We start from the raw sequence: 17,468 nt of genomic DNA, 5'->3' as shown, positions 1-17,468 counted from the left end.
GAGTACAAAAATACAATAAACAACTTTGTCTGCTCATAGTGATGTTTTTCTTTACTGTTACACTGTGACTTACCTGTCATAGTCAACATTTTATCCCAGTTTGTTCATTGCTGCGTATGTTTAGACAGTATTTAAGAAATTTGGTTGTTCAAATGAAAAAGAATCTATAGAGAGAGGTTCAAGGCTTCTTTCAGCATCATTCAGCTTATAATTCATTCTACTACACAACATTAGCCATTTGATAAAAGAGTAAGAGGCTGTAAAGGAAATGCAATAAGCAAAGGAGTCAAGAGCATCTTGTGTAACTGCACACCTAAAGTGATTTTTTTTTTTTTTTGCTTTTCAGTTTCTCTCACACCATCTGTCAACAACCCCGCGAGCTGTGCTCAGTCTAAACCTACACATTTTGATAGGCTTCATGCCATCCATGTGACTCGACTACCAATTTGCACATCTCAGACCTCGCCCGTGTGTCAAAGCACCTCTGCGGCGAGGGATCAATTAGTCAGATCAGGCGTCTTCAATCAGGCCGACAACAATAGCTGGTGTGTGACACGTCTCTGTCAGCGGATTAGAGCCCCGGCCGCCATGTGGAGGGAAACACCAACACAGCCACGGCTCGTTTAACACACCGTGAAAGCAATTCACGTAGAGACAGACAAGGGTCAGTGAATAAAGGCCGGCTTGTACACTAGCAATTTATTTCCAGCCAATAAAAAACATATGCGTCAGGCTGGATGGAAACCAGCAGTGACTGAGGGGATCGAACCTCCTCCTATGTTTCAGATTCACATCATAGTTCCATTCTGTAAAGAAAGACAATAATAAGAGTTGTATTTCACAGACTAATGAGAGCTTTCGGTGTGTTCTTTCTTCCATGGAGCACAGCCGTGTGTAGCTTTTGGTAATTTCCACTTGCACATTCCTTTTGTTGAATTTCGTGCTTCTCACTCTTGTTCACGACCTCACACATAACTGGCAGAGCGGGTGAGCAGCCATGGTGATGACTCAGATGTGCTCGTGTTTGACTGCAAGAAGCCCGTAAGGAAAGCAAGATGATGATTTACTGCTCGCATCAATCTGCATTTACTTAAACACAATTTTTTTAAACTAGTTCTCCAAGAAGAAAGAACACCCATGTGCCTGAAAACAACCTGACAAATAAGAACCTGTGTTATTCTTAGTAATGATACGACTTCAGTTATCCAGAAGGCAGTTATACCATTTATGCATTCTGATAAGAATATTCACTTTGGCTGTTTATCAAGTGATTCTTTTGATTTGTTTCAAGAACAAATTGCTTACTGCTCTTTACTTGCAGCTTTAAAGGGTTAATGCAGCCAGCAGGGCTTCATATCTGTAGCCGACACGTTTCATCGTGTGATACTCCTCACTCAGCTGAATGTGAAACCTACAGACTAAATATACATAGTTTGTATATTTAGCCTATGTGTAGCATTTTGGTGAAAAACAAGGGGAAAAAAAGCACATTTGGATGTTAATTAAACAACCGCAGCATACTGTTTTTCCTCCTTTAGTCCTCCTTTGGTTTATATTCCATCCGGTGTGATATTGTTCTCTGTCAGCGTGGGGTAACAAACTGCAGTGAGATGTGCTGAGGGGGGAGTGTGGGGGGGGGGGGGGGGGGGGGGGGGGGTGCTGTTCTGCGCCTTCTAAAGGGTCATGAAGGATAACATTCATTAAAACTCAAATCCAGCCACCATCTGGTGGTGTGAATAGGGAGTCCTCAGATGGGGTGGGTGCGGGAGGGTAGAGCCCTCCCTCGGCACGTGCCTAAGCCGCTCCAGCTCCCCCTTCTGTGGCCCCACTGACTGATGTCAGTGGCAGGAGGAACCCCACCCCCCACCCCCTGCACACCTGTGTCCCACTCAGAGCACCCTGATGATCATCAGCCAACGTCAGGCATGCAGCGGGACAGAGAGAGCTATGCTGGGAGGTGCGTTGTGAGGAAAAAACTGATGTGAACATGTGCTGCTTTATCTTTTTACGTGTTGGTGCAGCCTACAAGGACGATATCCACACTGATCACCACATGACTGCTTAAAATCTGCACTGTCAGACGCTACAGGAAGGTGCTGTGGTTGCAGGAAACATTTCTGTGTTTTCAGGAGAGGATGGGGGATGGAATGGGATGAAAAAAGACAGTTAAGAGAAAATCTATAGATTTCGCACATTTTTAAGCCAAATATCCCATTTTCATCTTGTTTAAGCTTCTTAAAAAACAATATGTCTTTGTATATAAGACATATAATAATTAATATACTTACTAACTTATCGCTAAGGTTTTACAGTTATAAGAATTATATATGGGGCAATCAGTGGATTACGAAGGGAACCTATTTATGAAAATAATCAGCAATATCTGTTTTTTTTTTTTTTAGAAAGAAACATTAAGTGGAAGATTAAAACACAAAATCAAAACTGACATATTCTCCTAATTCCATCATAGTTTGTTGCAGATTCCTCTCAGAGCTCGGCAGTGCTTTCCCAACTCTGATAGTATCATCACCCATTGTCTTTTTGTGTTATATAATGTGAGCATGTTCGAAGGTGTCAATATCATCTGATATGGGGGAAGGGAACCAGATGGACCTCCGATAGATTGCATCACATGCAACTGTAGGTAACCAGTTTAGTGGATGCAAAAAAAATGAATGTAGAAGACTTTCTCCTCTGATTCAGTTCATATCCAGATGCACAACAGCCCTTTTATGGCATTACTGCCTCATCACGGTAGGTGATATAAAAACTGGAGTGGCGTTGATAAATGTTCAAGCGGGACTGGAAGGTAAGCACTAACAAATGTGCTGGTAGCACTCAGTCCTCATTCTTATTGGAAACTGAGGAGGGTGAAGATGTATTGCATTGGCAACATTTGCATATCACAGAAGGAGGATTTTTGTGCATGTTGGCTGAGCAACGATAGCAGACTTTCTTTTTTAAAAAAAAGCTGCAATAAAACCAAAAAAACTGCTTAATTCAGTTTGCTCATGTCTTGCAGTGAATGGAGAGCAGTGATTTATAACGTGTTATGTTGTGTAAAACCAATTTGGGCTGGCCAGCTCTCCATTAATAAAGGCATTAACAAGGAAGGGGAAGGAGGTGTGTGTAAATGAATTTCCCCTAAGGTGGTGTATTGTCATGCAGGAGCTTGTCATAAAATAGTAATTACTCCAATGCCATTTTGAAATGCTGGGTTCTAATTATTTAATCTTTTAGCATATAATAGAGTTGAATTTTATATTTGAAATTAAAGGATATTGACGCAGCAGTGAGGAGAGAATATTATGGACATTTGGCAAAGGGATCAGGAGGATAATTTCATGCAGGCAGAGTCTCAGGGGAAGCGTGCAACCCCGTCATCAAACAGTCATTCTGGCTGGGCCTCATCCCATTACAGTCCCTGAGGAGCTAAAGTGCACCTGCCCCACAGACTGACATCTACTCAGTCCCCCTACACTCACCCTCCGATTACACAACCAGACAAATATCACTATGACTAAGCCTGGGATGCAGCAAAAATAAAGAGTCAGTTTTGCAGGCAGGCGAGTGCTGACAGAATTTCACCTTTAAATGTTGACAGGTTTTGCTCATTTACTGTGGATCCTAACAGGCGTGACATAGGTGTAACAGCCATGACCACTCTGGCTGGTTAGGCATGAGAAAACATGTTCCACATGAGTGGGGACACAATTGTGTTTTCTGTCAAATTAACATGTGCACTGCACTGAGAGGCAGGCAGCAGTGAGCATTAATGGTTTCCCTTCTCAGCTGGACAGATAATCAGAGGAGAAACTGAGATTTATTGTAATTGCTGCCAGTGCTGCTTCTCGGGATGATTCAGACACGGAGCTGTTTCCTGTGATGGAACCATCCGTCAACACAGTGAGGGTTACTGTATGCAGACTGTCCATCACGAGCAGAAAACATGTGGCCAACACCTTAAACTCACACCCACACAGACTTTATGTCTGTCTGGCATTTCACCTAGATAAAAGAGAGTTTTATCCCTTATGGTGGAGTTATAGGAGGTCTATACATGTATATGTGTGTGTGTGTGTGTGTGAGAGAGAGAGACGCTGCAGCTGTTTTCTCAGTATATATTCACACTGTGCTGCAGTAAGTGGACAATGGAAAACCTTGGCATTTATTAAGTTAGTCACATTGACATCATTTTTAATGTGGTTGGTCAGACTAGATGGTGAACTCACTCTACTCTCATATTTTTTCATCTGTCTCAAATGACTCATTCCCACCTGCAGAGGCTGAGAGGTGCAGTGAGAGTCATAACCTCTGATGAATCCAGAATCTAAAACATTATCATGCACTTAAGAAGTAGCTCTGAGTGATGGATGTGGGAATGCCCTTTTTTCCTGAGTTATTTACCACCTCAGTGTTTTTTTTTTACCAACTGCTAGAACAATTTACTGGAAATGTGGCATATAAGCAACATTTAAGCGTTTCATTTAGCATTTTTCAATCAAGTGCTTGTTTCAGATAACCATCAATATTCTGTTTGTGTACGGACTCAAGTTTTTTTGTGGACTTTACTGCGCTGAAGATGTGATACAGTGTCAAAGAAAAAACATAATTTAGAAAAGAATGAACAAATACTTCACATTGCAGTCATACAAATCGTTCATTAGCAGAACCTTTCTGACGCTTTGCTGTGACACTCCATGTTGTGTTCAGGGACACCCTGTTGCTGCTATAATCCCTGAGATTTAACACATTGCACCTGTGTATACAGTATATTGCTCTTTAACTATGTGGAGAGATTTTAAAATGGAAGTTCCCATAGACTTCCTGCTGAGTATGTTTAAACTTGAAAAGGATATGCCAGTAAACTCCCCAAATATACAGTAGGTATCCAAAGCCGATTTTCTTTAGTCACACTTTGTTTCCAACTGTCATCGTAGGTTGTTTAGTGGACATTAATGTCAAAAAATATCGACCATAATCATTTAAAAAAATCCCAACAAGCGTGTTCCTCGCATTTTTTTGCCTTTATCGGGTAACATTTACAGGTAATTTGACACTTTCATTGCCTTCGCTTATCTTTTCATAACAATTTCTTAGTTAAGATAAAAGCTGATGTTTGTGATGCTTTTGCACAAATATAGATGAACTATGAACACTATGTTGTGACCATGATTAAACTGAAATCATTCCTACATTTAATTTGGATTTTCATACCTACGGGTGTGTTTTACTGTATGTTTTAAAATGCTAATGTATTCCGGAGTTAAACAGTATTGATTTGTCACTTGATTAGACTTGATGAAGGAGCCAGATCAATAGCTGAATGTGTTACATACAACACATAGGTTTTGACCTCATGCACAGAGACGAAAAACAGGGAATGATTGTAGACTTCCAATTTACATTATTCTTGTCTTTCTACACTGCTAACTGGCTGTTTTTCTTATACAAGAAGGTTTGAGGTGCTGCTGATGTTCATCACACCTTTATACACCAACATGACACCTCAGCACCTGCTTCCTCGCTGCATATTTAAGTCAGAAGTCTTTGCACAGACAATGGTCCTGGTTTGCAGAAAAAACAAATTGTAATTTCATTAACATTACCGGTCCCATCAGACTACAAGGTCCAGTAATCTCCTCGCATTGCAGACACCCGTCATTGATTTACTAATGAGAAACATGGGGAGGGCAGTGGATGTTTGGAGAAGCTGGTTAACTGGTTACATAGTCTGTCTTCGGTCTGTGAGGACTACAGTTAATCACAGAAACACACAAAATGGGGCTTTTTTATGGGTTTTTTTTTATATAAAATGATATGAGTATTTTCATAACACCTTTTGACATCAACATACTTCTTCATTAAACACAATATTATAAGCCATAAAATCACATTTATCTGTTTACATAAACTTCAGGCACAGAGCCATAGTAGCATCTTTTGGTCATCATAAACATTCTTAAATATTCATATATTTTCAACATCCTTGCAGATTTCATACAGCAAATGAAGAAAAGTGTTTAAACAGCAAATGAACTCAAGTGGAAGAGCCATCTATTAATTCATGTGGTGCACGTAAAAGGGACAATATCAATGTGTCGGTAAAGTACTCATGGTGGATGTGATGACAACTGAGGAACGCCAAGAGATCGCAAACAGCCAAGTTGTTTGCGCATTGGTCTGCATTTCCTCGCTATCAAAAAGCAACATCTCCTTCATCATGAGTACTACAGCTGGATTCTCCAGACACTAGGAATCTGTTAAAAACACACGCCTTAATGTTGATCATCACATGACTCCAAAACAAGTACAGTTAGATACAGCAAGCTATTGTTACGTTACAGAACAGAATGTGATGGGTGGCGGCTGGTACACAGAATTTATTGCAGTGCACACCAAACATCAATAAACAGTATCTTCTGCGCAGTTGCCTTCAAAACTTTTTTTTTTATTTGTTTCACATCACGACCTGAGCCTGAATATGACAGCTTATCGTATTATCTATAATGGCAGAAGACACTTATCTAAGAACAAAGCAGCTGGCTGTATGAGGACTATCAGTGACTGTGAGGCGACTGCATCTGAAACATTGATCTGAGCAAATTCATGCAACAAACACACACTAAAACTCTACGGTTCAATTTCACTCACGCTATTTTTGTCTTATAATGTTATTGTAGGCCTCACTCGAGAGGAAGGAGACCTTTTTTGCAAGCAGACATCTCCCTGAAGAGGTACTGTCCATGAAAAATATGGCCTTTTATATTAATGTCAACACAGATCAACGACCCAAAATCCACAATAGTCTCACAGAAACAGTATACAGATATATACAGTACATAAAACACATTTGAGAAACGGAATAAAATCTTGTTTTTAGAATACTTAGAATAGTTTCAGTGCAATCAGAGTGATATTTCAGAAAAAGACCCTACATGATGGTCAACTGCAGTGTTATCTGGCTCATGTTGTTCAAGTAGATCAATGAGGTTCTAGTGCCTAAGTATGACAACACAGGTCTGCAGTATTTGTTGCAACCGCTGTCTGTATGTATACTGAAGTATTACGTTATAGATGTGATGGAAAAACGTGAGAGTCTAATGAGGATTGCTCTAACTATTTCTTTACATTTTCATTTGAAACTACTTGAACATACAGAATGGATTTAAATATCTGATATAATGCTTATTTGTGCAATCTGTGATGGAGAGTCTGTTTTTCAGCAGACTCACCACAACTGTATGGTTTAAGAGTAGCCACGCTGAGCGTACATCTTTCCTGCTGGCTCCTGAACGTATTCCTCTGTCTTATCCCAGTCCTGCACCCAGCCTCCGTTGAGCTGTGCCGTTGCCCCGTAGCTTTTAGCCGGACCCCCCATCGCCCCGTATCCCTGTGTGATGTCGCCTGTCTCCTCAGCCAGCTCATCCTCATCTATAAAGCCACACTTTTCTTCACTGGTCTCTTCAGGGTCGGCCCATGGCTGTTTCTCCCCAGATGCAAAGATCCCATAAAACACCACACCTCCGTAATGCACAAGGGAGGCAATAAGGAAGACATACTGCCACTCTTCTCGGGTCTAAGGACATAAGGAGTTGCAAACAGACTGAGTGACCTTGTAAAAGCTGTCATCACATATACTAGTGCTGGAAAGTTTGTCAGCCTGAAAAACTTTTCTATATTCCTGCATAAATATGACTCAAAATGTCACCAGACTTTCACACAGGTTGGAGAAGTACATAAAGAGGATCTAATTAAACAACTTTGCAATTTATTCAGCACGGAATAAAATATGTTGGTGCGTGGCAAGAGTATGTAAACTCCAGCTTTTAATGTCTCGTGACCCCTCTGTGCAATAGAAACGGCAGCTTCACGGTTTTGGTAAGCATGGAACAGTCCTGCATATTTACTTTGAGGAATTTTAACTTGAATTTTAATTTGTGAAGATCAAACTTGTATAAATCCATGTTTTGTTTTGTTTTTTTTTTCTTTTTCAAAGTGACACAGGTCACCTACTCACAACTGATTTTCTTCTCATCGACTCTCATTTTACCTACTAATTGACTGCTGATCTGTGAGGGGTCACATACTCTCATACTCACAATTTTGTAATATTAGATCATTCTCCACAATTAATATTGCGGTAAGTATGATCTGAGTCACAAAAGGATTCTGTTAGGTTAAGGGCATGATTATAGTTTGAGCTGAAATAAATGTTCAGTTACAGATTTGTTTAAAAATTAAGCATCTGGTTAAAATTAAGGCAGAACGACGGCCTTGTTTTAAAAACCAAACAATGTCAATGACTGAAACATTAAACAGGTTGAATCTGATATTTTACTGATCCATTCACCCTCCCCAGCCTCTTCCCCGTGAATTAGGGCTGCCAATATAATGATGATGATGACCTCTGAGTTCTCTAACTTTAACTTTGGCCATTGCCCTTGTAACAAATAATGTATATTCATGATAAAAGGAGAAATCCTTAAGTTGTTATTCTAAGTCTTCAGGTGCTTTAAATTTTTTTTGCACAATATTAACATTAACATCAGGTAAGACTCACCTTGTTCTTTGTCATTGCCCCCACTATGAGTGGGCAGACCATGCCTGATAAGGTACCCACACCATTGGAAATTCCCATCAAGATACTCGCATAGCGCGGAGCGATGTCTAAATGGTTCACGTTGAAACCTGCAGCAAAAAAAGAAAAAGATCCTGAATTTGTTGCACTATCGAATAGATACAAGATATAATTTAAACACAAATCCCTCGTTTTAAGACTCACCTGATATTGCAAAACCACTAAAGCCCACTGCCAGGATTAGGAAAGAGATGGCCACTCCCTTACTGTGAGAATAACCAACCACTAATAAGAGAGTCGCTTCCATGCCAAACCCTGAAAACAACAGGAGAATAGCTAACTGTTAAGAAATGCTTAAAGTCCATCTTTGGGAATAGATCTTAGCCTGATGATTAAAGCCTCACCTCCACAGTTCATGATTTTACGGACCATAGTAGTGGACATGATGTTGTTGCTCCGCAGGTAGTCCGCTAATTGGCCTCCTAAAGGCACGATGATGGTCATGACCAAGTGAGGAAGAGCTGACACTACACCAACCTGAGAAACCATCAAACATTTGTCTGAAGCATCCATGACAGCCACAAAGAAACTGTCATCACCGTCTGAGAACAAATGTCCCTTCTGCGTTTCAACCTCTGACTCCAGTGAGCAATATTTCAGCTCAGTAAGAGCAGAATCTCATCCTGATCCTGAATTACACCTGTCAGCGTAGCTTGAGTCATGGTTTACACTCTCACTGGCGGGTAAAGGTCACAACAGTTCAGGATTGGCTGGATTCTGTTGCCTGGATATTAAATTTATTCGTGAGAGAAGGCAAAATTACCAAATCAAAGCACTTTCCCAAGCAAGCCATTGTTAAAACTGTGCCCTTGAATTATTTCTTGTCTTTTTACCTCAACATTAGTCAAATCTGTTTTATTAAGATAATAAAATATCTTGTGACACATCATGTGAATAAATTTCTTAGGAATATAGTAATGATTTCCATTAAATATATTCATATTCAAACTCCATTTAACTAACATAAACATGTTTTTTAGGTCAAGACTGATGATTGAACAGAGATAAACTACTCATTTAATCTGTAATTTGACTTTATTTTGAGCCCAATAACACATGCAAACATAAAACTGTTTTTTTGTCCAAAACTGTGACAATAAATGGCCAGAAAGAGAGTGGTGGTAATGTTTTTCATGGCCTGTTGTTTTGTTTAAGGAAGCATTCAGGTCATGTGAGGCATCACCTGAATGCATAGCTTTAGATGTAGTTTGTTTGGCTAACCATAACCAACCATGTCTGACAGCAGAGTAAAAAAGGTGAAAAGTTGTTGGAACATATTAAGATTAAAACTTAGTTCTTCCTACCTCTTTATAAGCACTTTTGAACATGTTGCGCAGTGTCATATTTGTATTTTACAGTTAAAAATTCTGTAATTTCACTACTTTTGATCATACATGACAGTTGCACAGAGAACAAAATGTGTGCCTGTGACCACACGGCTCAAGGTTTCCAGACCAAAATTACTAATAGTGCCCAAAACTCTCACAATCCAACAACATTTTGCTCTGAAAATAAGACCTCCAACAAAGCAGGTACACTTGTTAAATGAGAAACATGTGTCTCTTACACTGGTATATTGCACATGTAGGCCTACTCACACTAAAAGAAACAAAAGTCATACAAGCTACTAATTAAGTTGAACCCTAACTGGAATTTTTTTTTATTTCAACTGAAAGAAACTAAGTTGGGATTTAATCTTTTTGGTACATGTAGCAGAAAAATAATTTAGAGAACAACATTCTGTGTAATTTCTCTCTTTTGCTCTTTTTGGTCTTCATCACCTCATGAAAGTAAGATGCTTCTCTTAGACATGTTCATCAGTCAGTCAGTAACCTGTCTACTACATGGTGCTTAGCAGACTCAAGGGCTTTATGTCTTTTTGTAGCCAAAATGATCTCATCAGAGCAGTAAGAGTTAACCAAAACAGGTAAACTATAACCATGAAGCTGAAGAATGCAACACATTCTGTGATAGTTATCTGTAGGTTTACTGATAAAATCGTATCAGTTACTGTTGCTTTAATATTTTTCTTACACTAAATTTGAGTTATTCATATCAGAGAACTAAAAATGGGATGAGAAATATGAGCGATATATCGATTTACCTTGCTGATTTCAAAGCCAAAAACCTCCTCAAAGTATGCAGGCTGACTGATGAGAAGCAGATAAAAGGTCCAGCTTCTGCAGAAATTGGCCACAATGATTGCATAGACGGGCATAGAAGAGAAGAACTTCCTCCATGGGGTCTTAAATTTCTGTTGAAACATGTGACAATTACAATCAACAGGACATACAACATTTTTTTTCGGGTGTTACAAATCAAACGATATTGAATTGGACACTCACTTCCATTGCGCCCATTAGTTGGGCACTTTCCCCAATGCTCTCCTCGATGTAACGACGCTCCTCTTCAGTGATGGTCGGGTGCTCTGCTGGGCTCTCATACGACACCAAAACCCAGAACATATACCAAACTATCCCAAAGGATCCTGACCAATACATAGGAAGCACATATGTTTGTCATCAAAAACATATGCAGTTATATTTTGTTCAGACCCTAACTTTCAATTCTACTGGAGATGCTTACTTTAGTTTTTTTTTACAGTGACACTCACCATACACATAGAAGACTGAGGACCATCCAGTATACTGCACCAGGATCCCAGCCAGAGGCATGGCTACCACCGCACCAGCATAGGATCCTGTTCAAGACACATTATTGTGACTAAGCAGAATGTGATCCTGCTTGTTTACCCTTACAGCAGCGTTGTTTCTCAGTGTTTCTCACAAATGTGGTCAGCGCAGACATTTTAAAGAACAACATTGTGTAATTCTAAGCCTGTATTTCATTGTGTGAAGTAATGTGATGATAACATCTGTGTGACGCTTCTGAGCCAGGCTCATTTTTCAATAAAAACCACACATTGAGTTTATATTTTGTACCACAAAAGGAGAGGGTTGCCAGACGACTTCTTTCCAGTGGTGGAGCCCATTTACTCCAGATCCCATGGCAGGCTGGGTAAGTCACTCCCTGCACAATGACAACGGACATCACAGTTACAGTATGAAAATTTAATTGCACAATAGTTTATTTCTCAGACTGACACAGTCTGGTCTTATTTGTCAAAGACTTACAGGACAAATTGTGGTTAATAATAACCAAACTGACATACATTGGAGCTGACCTATCTAATTTAGACTAATGGCTGAGGTGTGAGTCAGTGCAAATTCAAGCTGACTCCCCACATCATGAAGAAAAAAAACCCAAAATTGTTCCTATTAAATCTTCATTAAACACTAAGTGGCATACAATCAACTATTGATAGACACAAATTGCTAGGAATTGCAGTGGGAGACACCCTGAAATGCTAATGCTTAATTTGTAGTAATAAGTTGTGGTGCAGAGCACAGGCAGCTCTCTGTCTCAATGATCATGAGCAGCTATTGAAATAACAGTATGCAGCTAAGCAAAATAACAAAAGAGACTGACCTTCAGTCTGATAATAACATCTCTCTCCCTGAAATGACGCCCCTTCTTGAGCTGCAGGAGCCGCCTGCATCAAGTGGGTTTTGTTTTTTGTTTTACCTCTTTTGTTCACTGTGTTTCTATGTGAACGTTGAGCTGTTTCAGCTCAGCACACAAGCCCTGCTATTCAGGGTTTCATGTTGTTTGTAGATTAATCTGTGTACATTACAATGAATCGTCATAATGGGACCCATTTTCCAGTCAAATTCAAACAGAAAGCAAGAGGTTTCAATGTGGGAAGAGGATTTGTGTAAAACATGGTGACACGCAGAATGTCAGGACAATTTCACCGGTGGTCAGGTTCAGCTCTCGGCCAGATAATGAAGCTTCGTTCTTACTCTTTTAAAGGTCGAAACCTGATGTGCAAACTGTGCATCAGTACCTCCACCAAGCCTTGTAGTATCCTCACAAAGATGACACATCCATAATGCGCACGGGCAGCGGAGGGAATGAACATGTTCAAGGTGGATGTCAGCACGATGGCAGCACCGAAAACTCTGGATAAAGAGCGAGTTGGTGTGTCAAATTATCATCAGAAGTTATCATCAGGACAAAATCATCATCTGGTCAAGAGGGAAAATGTTGATTAACAATACATCAAAGACAATAAAATATCCAGCATGATGTTGTTACACGGCGTAATTCTTTTCAACTAATAAATCATAATGTAGATAAACCACTCCTAATTGGATGACACACACACACGCACGCACACGCACGCAGGCAGTTATTCAGTTTCCAAGGCTGTGAGGAGAGGACGTGTCTGCAACAGAAGGCATCAGTGGGCTCAGATGACTTGGCATGATGGAGCTCTACAAAGATTTGCATCTTATTTATACTTCCCTCATTAAACAACACTTTACCAACAGATCCGTGATATTTCAAGAGGACTTCAACTGTAGTTTGTTCCATCCCATAGTTTTGCATCTTCTCTTTCCAATTCACGAAAAGGGATGTGTTCAAATTCTTTGTTTTTTTTTCTTCCAAATTTATAATTTTCTTTATACAGACTTAGTGTTATCTGTTGCACCCGTACTCCTTTCCTTTGCTGACTAATCAATGGCCAGTGATATAATGCGGAAATCTACACGGTCACTGACATCATACTACAATCATTATGTACGACCGCGTCTCACGCAAGGCTTTGGCTGGTGCGGTTGCCATGCAGCTCAACATAAAGGATTAGACACGGTCGTCCCACGGGAGCTCATTAACATGAGGAGGCACGCCTGGCGGGCATCAGCCAAATCCCCTGCTCATCAGCTGGTTTCTTCAAACCCGACATTCACATGACTGACGAGCAAAAAGCATTGCACCACCATTTCAATAAATAGAAATAATAAGGGTGTGACCAGTAGGAAATTGCTCTGTGCAGCCTGAATGCTCCACTCATAGTCTTTGTTGGTTGTTCTTACCTGTTTGCAGCCAGTCTTGAGGAGATATACCCTCCCGGAATCTGAGTAACTATATAGCCCCAGAAGAAGGACCCGTGAATCATCCCCACGGTCTCTGGGTCCCAGTTGAATTTCGCTTTCTTTCAGACACATAAAAGTAAAGACAGTTACTTTCATCTTTTCTAAGTGGGATTTAGTTATGGTATTTTTTTCTAAATTAGAATAAAAGGCCGAAATAAGCTGGGACTATAGTTGTAGAAATATATCATCTAGATATAATTTGTTTTTCATTCATTGTTTGTCAGAGTACAAGTTGTTGTAGAAACAAAGAAAATATTCACATTTGAAAGAAAATTAAAACAAAAAAATAACAAACACATAAAACATTCTGGTTATTTAGATTGTGTTTGTCATTATCTCAACTAAAATGCAGCCAAACAGCACGAAGATGTTGTTTGTTTGTCTCTTTTTTTAAAAATAAGGCATCCAACCACTGAAAATCCATTGGTCTACTGGCTCTTGCCCTCATCACCTATCAGACAGTGGGATGTGGGTTCTCTGGGTGTAGAGTGGGAGGCGGAGTTTACAGGCACCTCTTTGATGATGATCTTGCCGTTTTGATGGATTGTGCTGTTATTGACCATGCTGACGATGGCCACACCCAAGTTACACCGGATACCGAAGGAGATGCAGAAGCCGAGCCCGCTCAGCATAGCGATGATGTATCTGCGAGGAAGCCCGAAGCATGTGCAGTCGCACAGGGGCGTCTTCCGCTCCTGGTCCGCGTTGGGTCTCCCATCCTCCGTCAGCTCGATCGCTTCACCTGTTTGCTGCCGCTTTTCAAGCCTCCTGCACCACAAGTCGATTATATAAGAGGATATTCATTTTTAGGTTACATACACAGTCATCCCGGATTTTGAATCAAACGTAAATGCTTTTTTTTCTGTTTCGTTTTTTTTTCCCCAAAAGAAATCAGGACCGGGATTTGCTTTTTGAAACTCTCTTTTTTTATAATTTCAAAGCAAAACTTATAACACCTTATATAACCATTCTTTATTACCCGCATCTTAAAGGCTGCTTATAGAAAATTGGTTCTCGCTTTTCTATTGTGTCGTTTCAACAACAGGCCTTAACGGTGTCTTTTGTTAACCATGGGCCCCTAAAAGCCTCCACAACCTCCGTAAAGTAAAAAAATGTAGTTTATTTTCGTTACCTGCTGTAAAAAAAAAAAAAAAAAGACCGAAAGAACCGAAGGGGAAAAAATGACCTTCATACCGCATTGCAGCATCAGCATCGCCGTCGTTTAGAGTTATTTTTATCCTTCTTTTTTTTCAGTCAGCGCTCATAAATATGCTGTTGGGGGTTTGCTCGTTTTTCTTCCAATTCGCGCTCAATTTCTTCAAAGGAATTTCAGATGAATCTCCAAAATACAAGCTGAAAATGCGAAGGCCTCCCAGGGAAACACCAGGCCTGCTCCAGCTTAAATGCAGCCATTTGATATTTTGTGTGTGTCACATTTCTGTGTTACAGTTTCAAATTCAGATACTGAAACCCATTTTATACCGAAGAAATGAACGAAGAAGATGCTTGCACAAGTGGTCACGTAAACTATATAGACTGAAAGCTTCTTTTTGACATTTTCTTTTTTTATATATATAAAAAATGAATTTATATATTTCAATTATAAAACTGCCGCCATTTCGTTACTATTTTCAATGAAAGTATAAACGTATTTAAGTTTCAAACATATAAAGAACCGTTCCTCTACACCCAACCTCCCTACTGTAAATCTGAACTGATGGCCCAGTCACCAGCTTTCCTCTGGGCTGCATTTTGTGTAGGTGTTCATGACCATGTACGTGTACGTGGTCTTTGTGGCTACGAATTTACAGCGTCAATTGGAATGTACAATTAAGTCAATTGATATGAAGTTCATCGATCTTGAATTAATACAGATGGATACATAAGGTAATAGATATCCTCCGACCTTGTGTCACGACTAGTCCCGTTTCATTAATTATTAAAAATACCCACAGCTGCTGGTGGAGGGGACAATCCTCCGGGGAAATATCTGATCCTTAAATATTCGGGACACACGACTCTGCTTTCAGCAGTCCGAGTGTGATTCGTGCTATAAACACAAGTATAACCTTTTTATTTTAATCACATTGCGAGAATAAGCACATTACGGTCAATACATGTTTTCAATGCCATCTTAACATTTGGGCATTTCCTGTATTAACGGACCAGAATTTATGTAAGTCTGTATGCCAAAGAAATAGATAAACGGTCATCTCTTACCTGTACAGACCCCCCAGGGCCTTTCCTGCGATTTGTTTGAGCCCCTCTTTGGTAGTAGGGAGAGCTTTCTCTTTGCCCGGCTCCATATCCAAAATATCTTTTTAAAAAATCCTATAATACTCTAATAAAATGAACTGCAGCCTTAAAGAGCATATTGTTAATATAACAATCCAATTATCGCGCCTCTTTCTTTAAAAAAGAAAACGCCTCGATGTCCAGAAAAGATGAGCCAGAAAATGGAGAAAAGAGGGGGGTGGAGGGGGACACGCTCAGTCTGAGAGGGCTGCTTTCACAGTCACAAAACAGCAGTCAAATAAGTCCGCTTTTGCCTTGCGCAATGTTAATCCGTGCAGTGCCATTTTAAGATCCAGTCAGCGATTAGAAAAAAGACAGTAATAGATCACAGGGAGATCTTATAGGGTGTTTTTTGAAAAATCAAAGTAGGGCTGGGTGATGAGCTTCAGCCGGTGGAGGTTGGCGGAGCTCAGCTCGAACCTAAAGGTGAGGATCTCCGGTGTGTCAGCAGCCGGAGGAGCTTTCAGCACCGCGGACAGCGCACAGCTCATCTACCTGTCAGCAAGTCGTGCAGCGCCCCTCCTCCTTCCGCTCCCCTGCACCGCTCTTCTCCTATAATTAAATTACAACCTCAAAATCTGGGAACGGGCACAACTGGTCAAGCATCCTACCTCGCTTATTTCTAACTTAATGGAATATCATTTAAGGAATAGTACATACCATGGAGGCAATAAATCACGTCCTGTAGCAGGCACAAAGGGTTAGGTCTACGCTCGAATATAGCCCCCCATTTGGTTATTTCGCGAATGCTGATGAACCTGCAGCAATTACAGATTGGTTTTAAAAAGTGGGGGGAAACAATAGAAAATTTGGGAAATTCAATAGCCTATTTTAACCGATAAATGCTGTTTATGCGAGACCAAACTGCAAAGTACAGGATGCAGTCAACCACGCAGAGGCAGTGTTGTGTAAGGGAGATCATCCACAACTGATATCAGATGAATTAGATAAATGAGACCGGACGTTTATTCGACAAAGCATTTCTTACAATTCCCCAAAGAGTGACCAAACGTGTTTTCTGTATTCGTTTACATCTCTGCGGCCCATTAAAGTCTAGGCGCACACAGGTGTGATAGACGTACCTGCCTCATCATCATCCGGGTATGTTTTAGTGAAGCCACCTGCACGGTGAGAACACATGGCATCAAAAGTGTCGTAAACTTCATTCTACAATTGGTGGCCTATTTAAGTAAAAACTGAACAGAGATGCATGTGGCGAGGCTGATGCACATCTCCAAGAGGAGCAGCTGTGAAGGCAGGCTGTCCGCGACATAATAGCAGCTGCGGCTGGTATAGGGCAGGTAAAACGCTTTTGTTCAAATCGTGGCAGCAGGGTAACAGCTGTGGAGCAGAGCGTCCATCCCAGCAGGCAGCGACATCGGGGAGCGCTCCGGCTAATGGCTGGGAATCGCTCCACCCTGATGCAGGTAAGGAAGAATATGCTGAGGAAGCAGCCGTGGAGCGGCAGCCCCAGCTATCCAGTAGCCTACAGCTGATCTGGTTGGTATTGGATGAGGAAAAGCAAGGCAAGC

General features: G+C 40.5%; 1 protein-coding gene across 1 annotated transcript; it reads right to left on the bottom strand.

The window, feature by feature from the left end:
* Positions 1-5,772: 5,772 nt before the first annotated feature.
* Positions 5,773-16,570, bottom strand: LOC140307221 (vesicular glutamate transporter 2.1-like). Its single transcript, XM_072386005.1, has 12 exons — positions 15,862-16,570; positions 14,154-14,409; positions 13,582-13,700; positions 12,549-12,663; positions 11,584-11,671; positions 11,256-11,342; positions 10,987-11,129; positions 10,746-10,895; positions 8,986-9,118; positions 8,786-8,896; positions 8,564-8,691; positions 5,773-7,579 (listed from the first exon to the last, which is right to left on the bottom strand). The coding sequence occupies exons 1-12, from the start codon at positions 15,945-15,947 to the stop codon at positions 7,250-7,252; spliced, it is 1,746 nt and encodes a 581-aa protein (XP_072242106.1). The 5' UTR covers positions 15,948-16,570; the 3' UTR covers positions 5,773-7,249.
* Positions 16,571-17,468: the final 898 nt, after the last annotated feature.

Source organism: Leuresthes tenuis, unplaced genomic scaffold, assembly GCF_036924035.1.
Source record: "Leuresthes tenuis unplaced genomic scaffold, fLeuTen1.0.hap1 SCAF_5, whole genome shotgun sequence".
In the NCBI taxonomy this organism is placed as follows: domain Eukaryota; kingdom Metazoa; phylum Chordata; class Actinopteri; order Atheriniformes; family Atherinopsidae; genus Leuresthes; species Leuresthes tenuis.
The sequence above is the reverse complement of the archived record's forward strand: the minus strand, read 5'-3'. Positions and strand labels throughout refer to the sequence as shown.

What these genes read in the sequence shown, in the direction of transcription:
- LOC140307221 (XM_072386005.1), bottom strand. Translation starts at nt 15,947, where the DNA reads ATGGAGCCGGGCAAAGAGAAAGCTCTCCCTACTACCAAAGAGGGGCTC. An exon ending in GGCAACCCTCTCCTTTTGTG is followed by an intron (nt 11,343 to 11,583) that starts GTACAAAATATA and finishes TGTCTTGAACAG; the next exon opens with GATCCTATGCTGGTGCGGTG. An exon ending in TAGTGGTTTTGCAATATCAG is followed by an intron (nt 8,692 to 8,785) that starts GTGAGTCTTAAA and finishes TTTTTGCTGCAG; the next exon opens with GTTTCAACGTGAACCATTTA.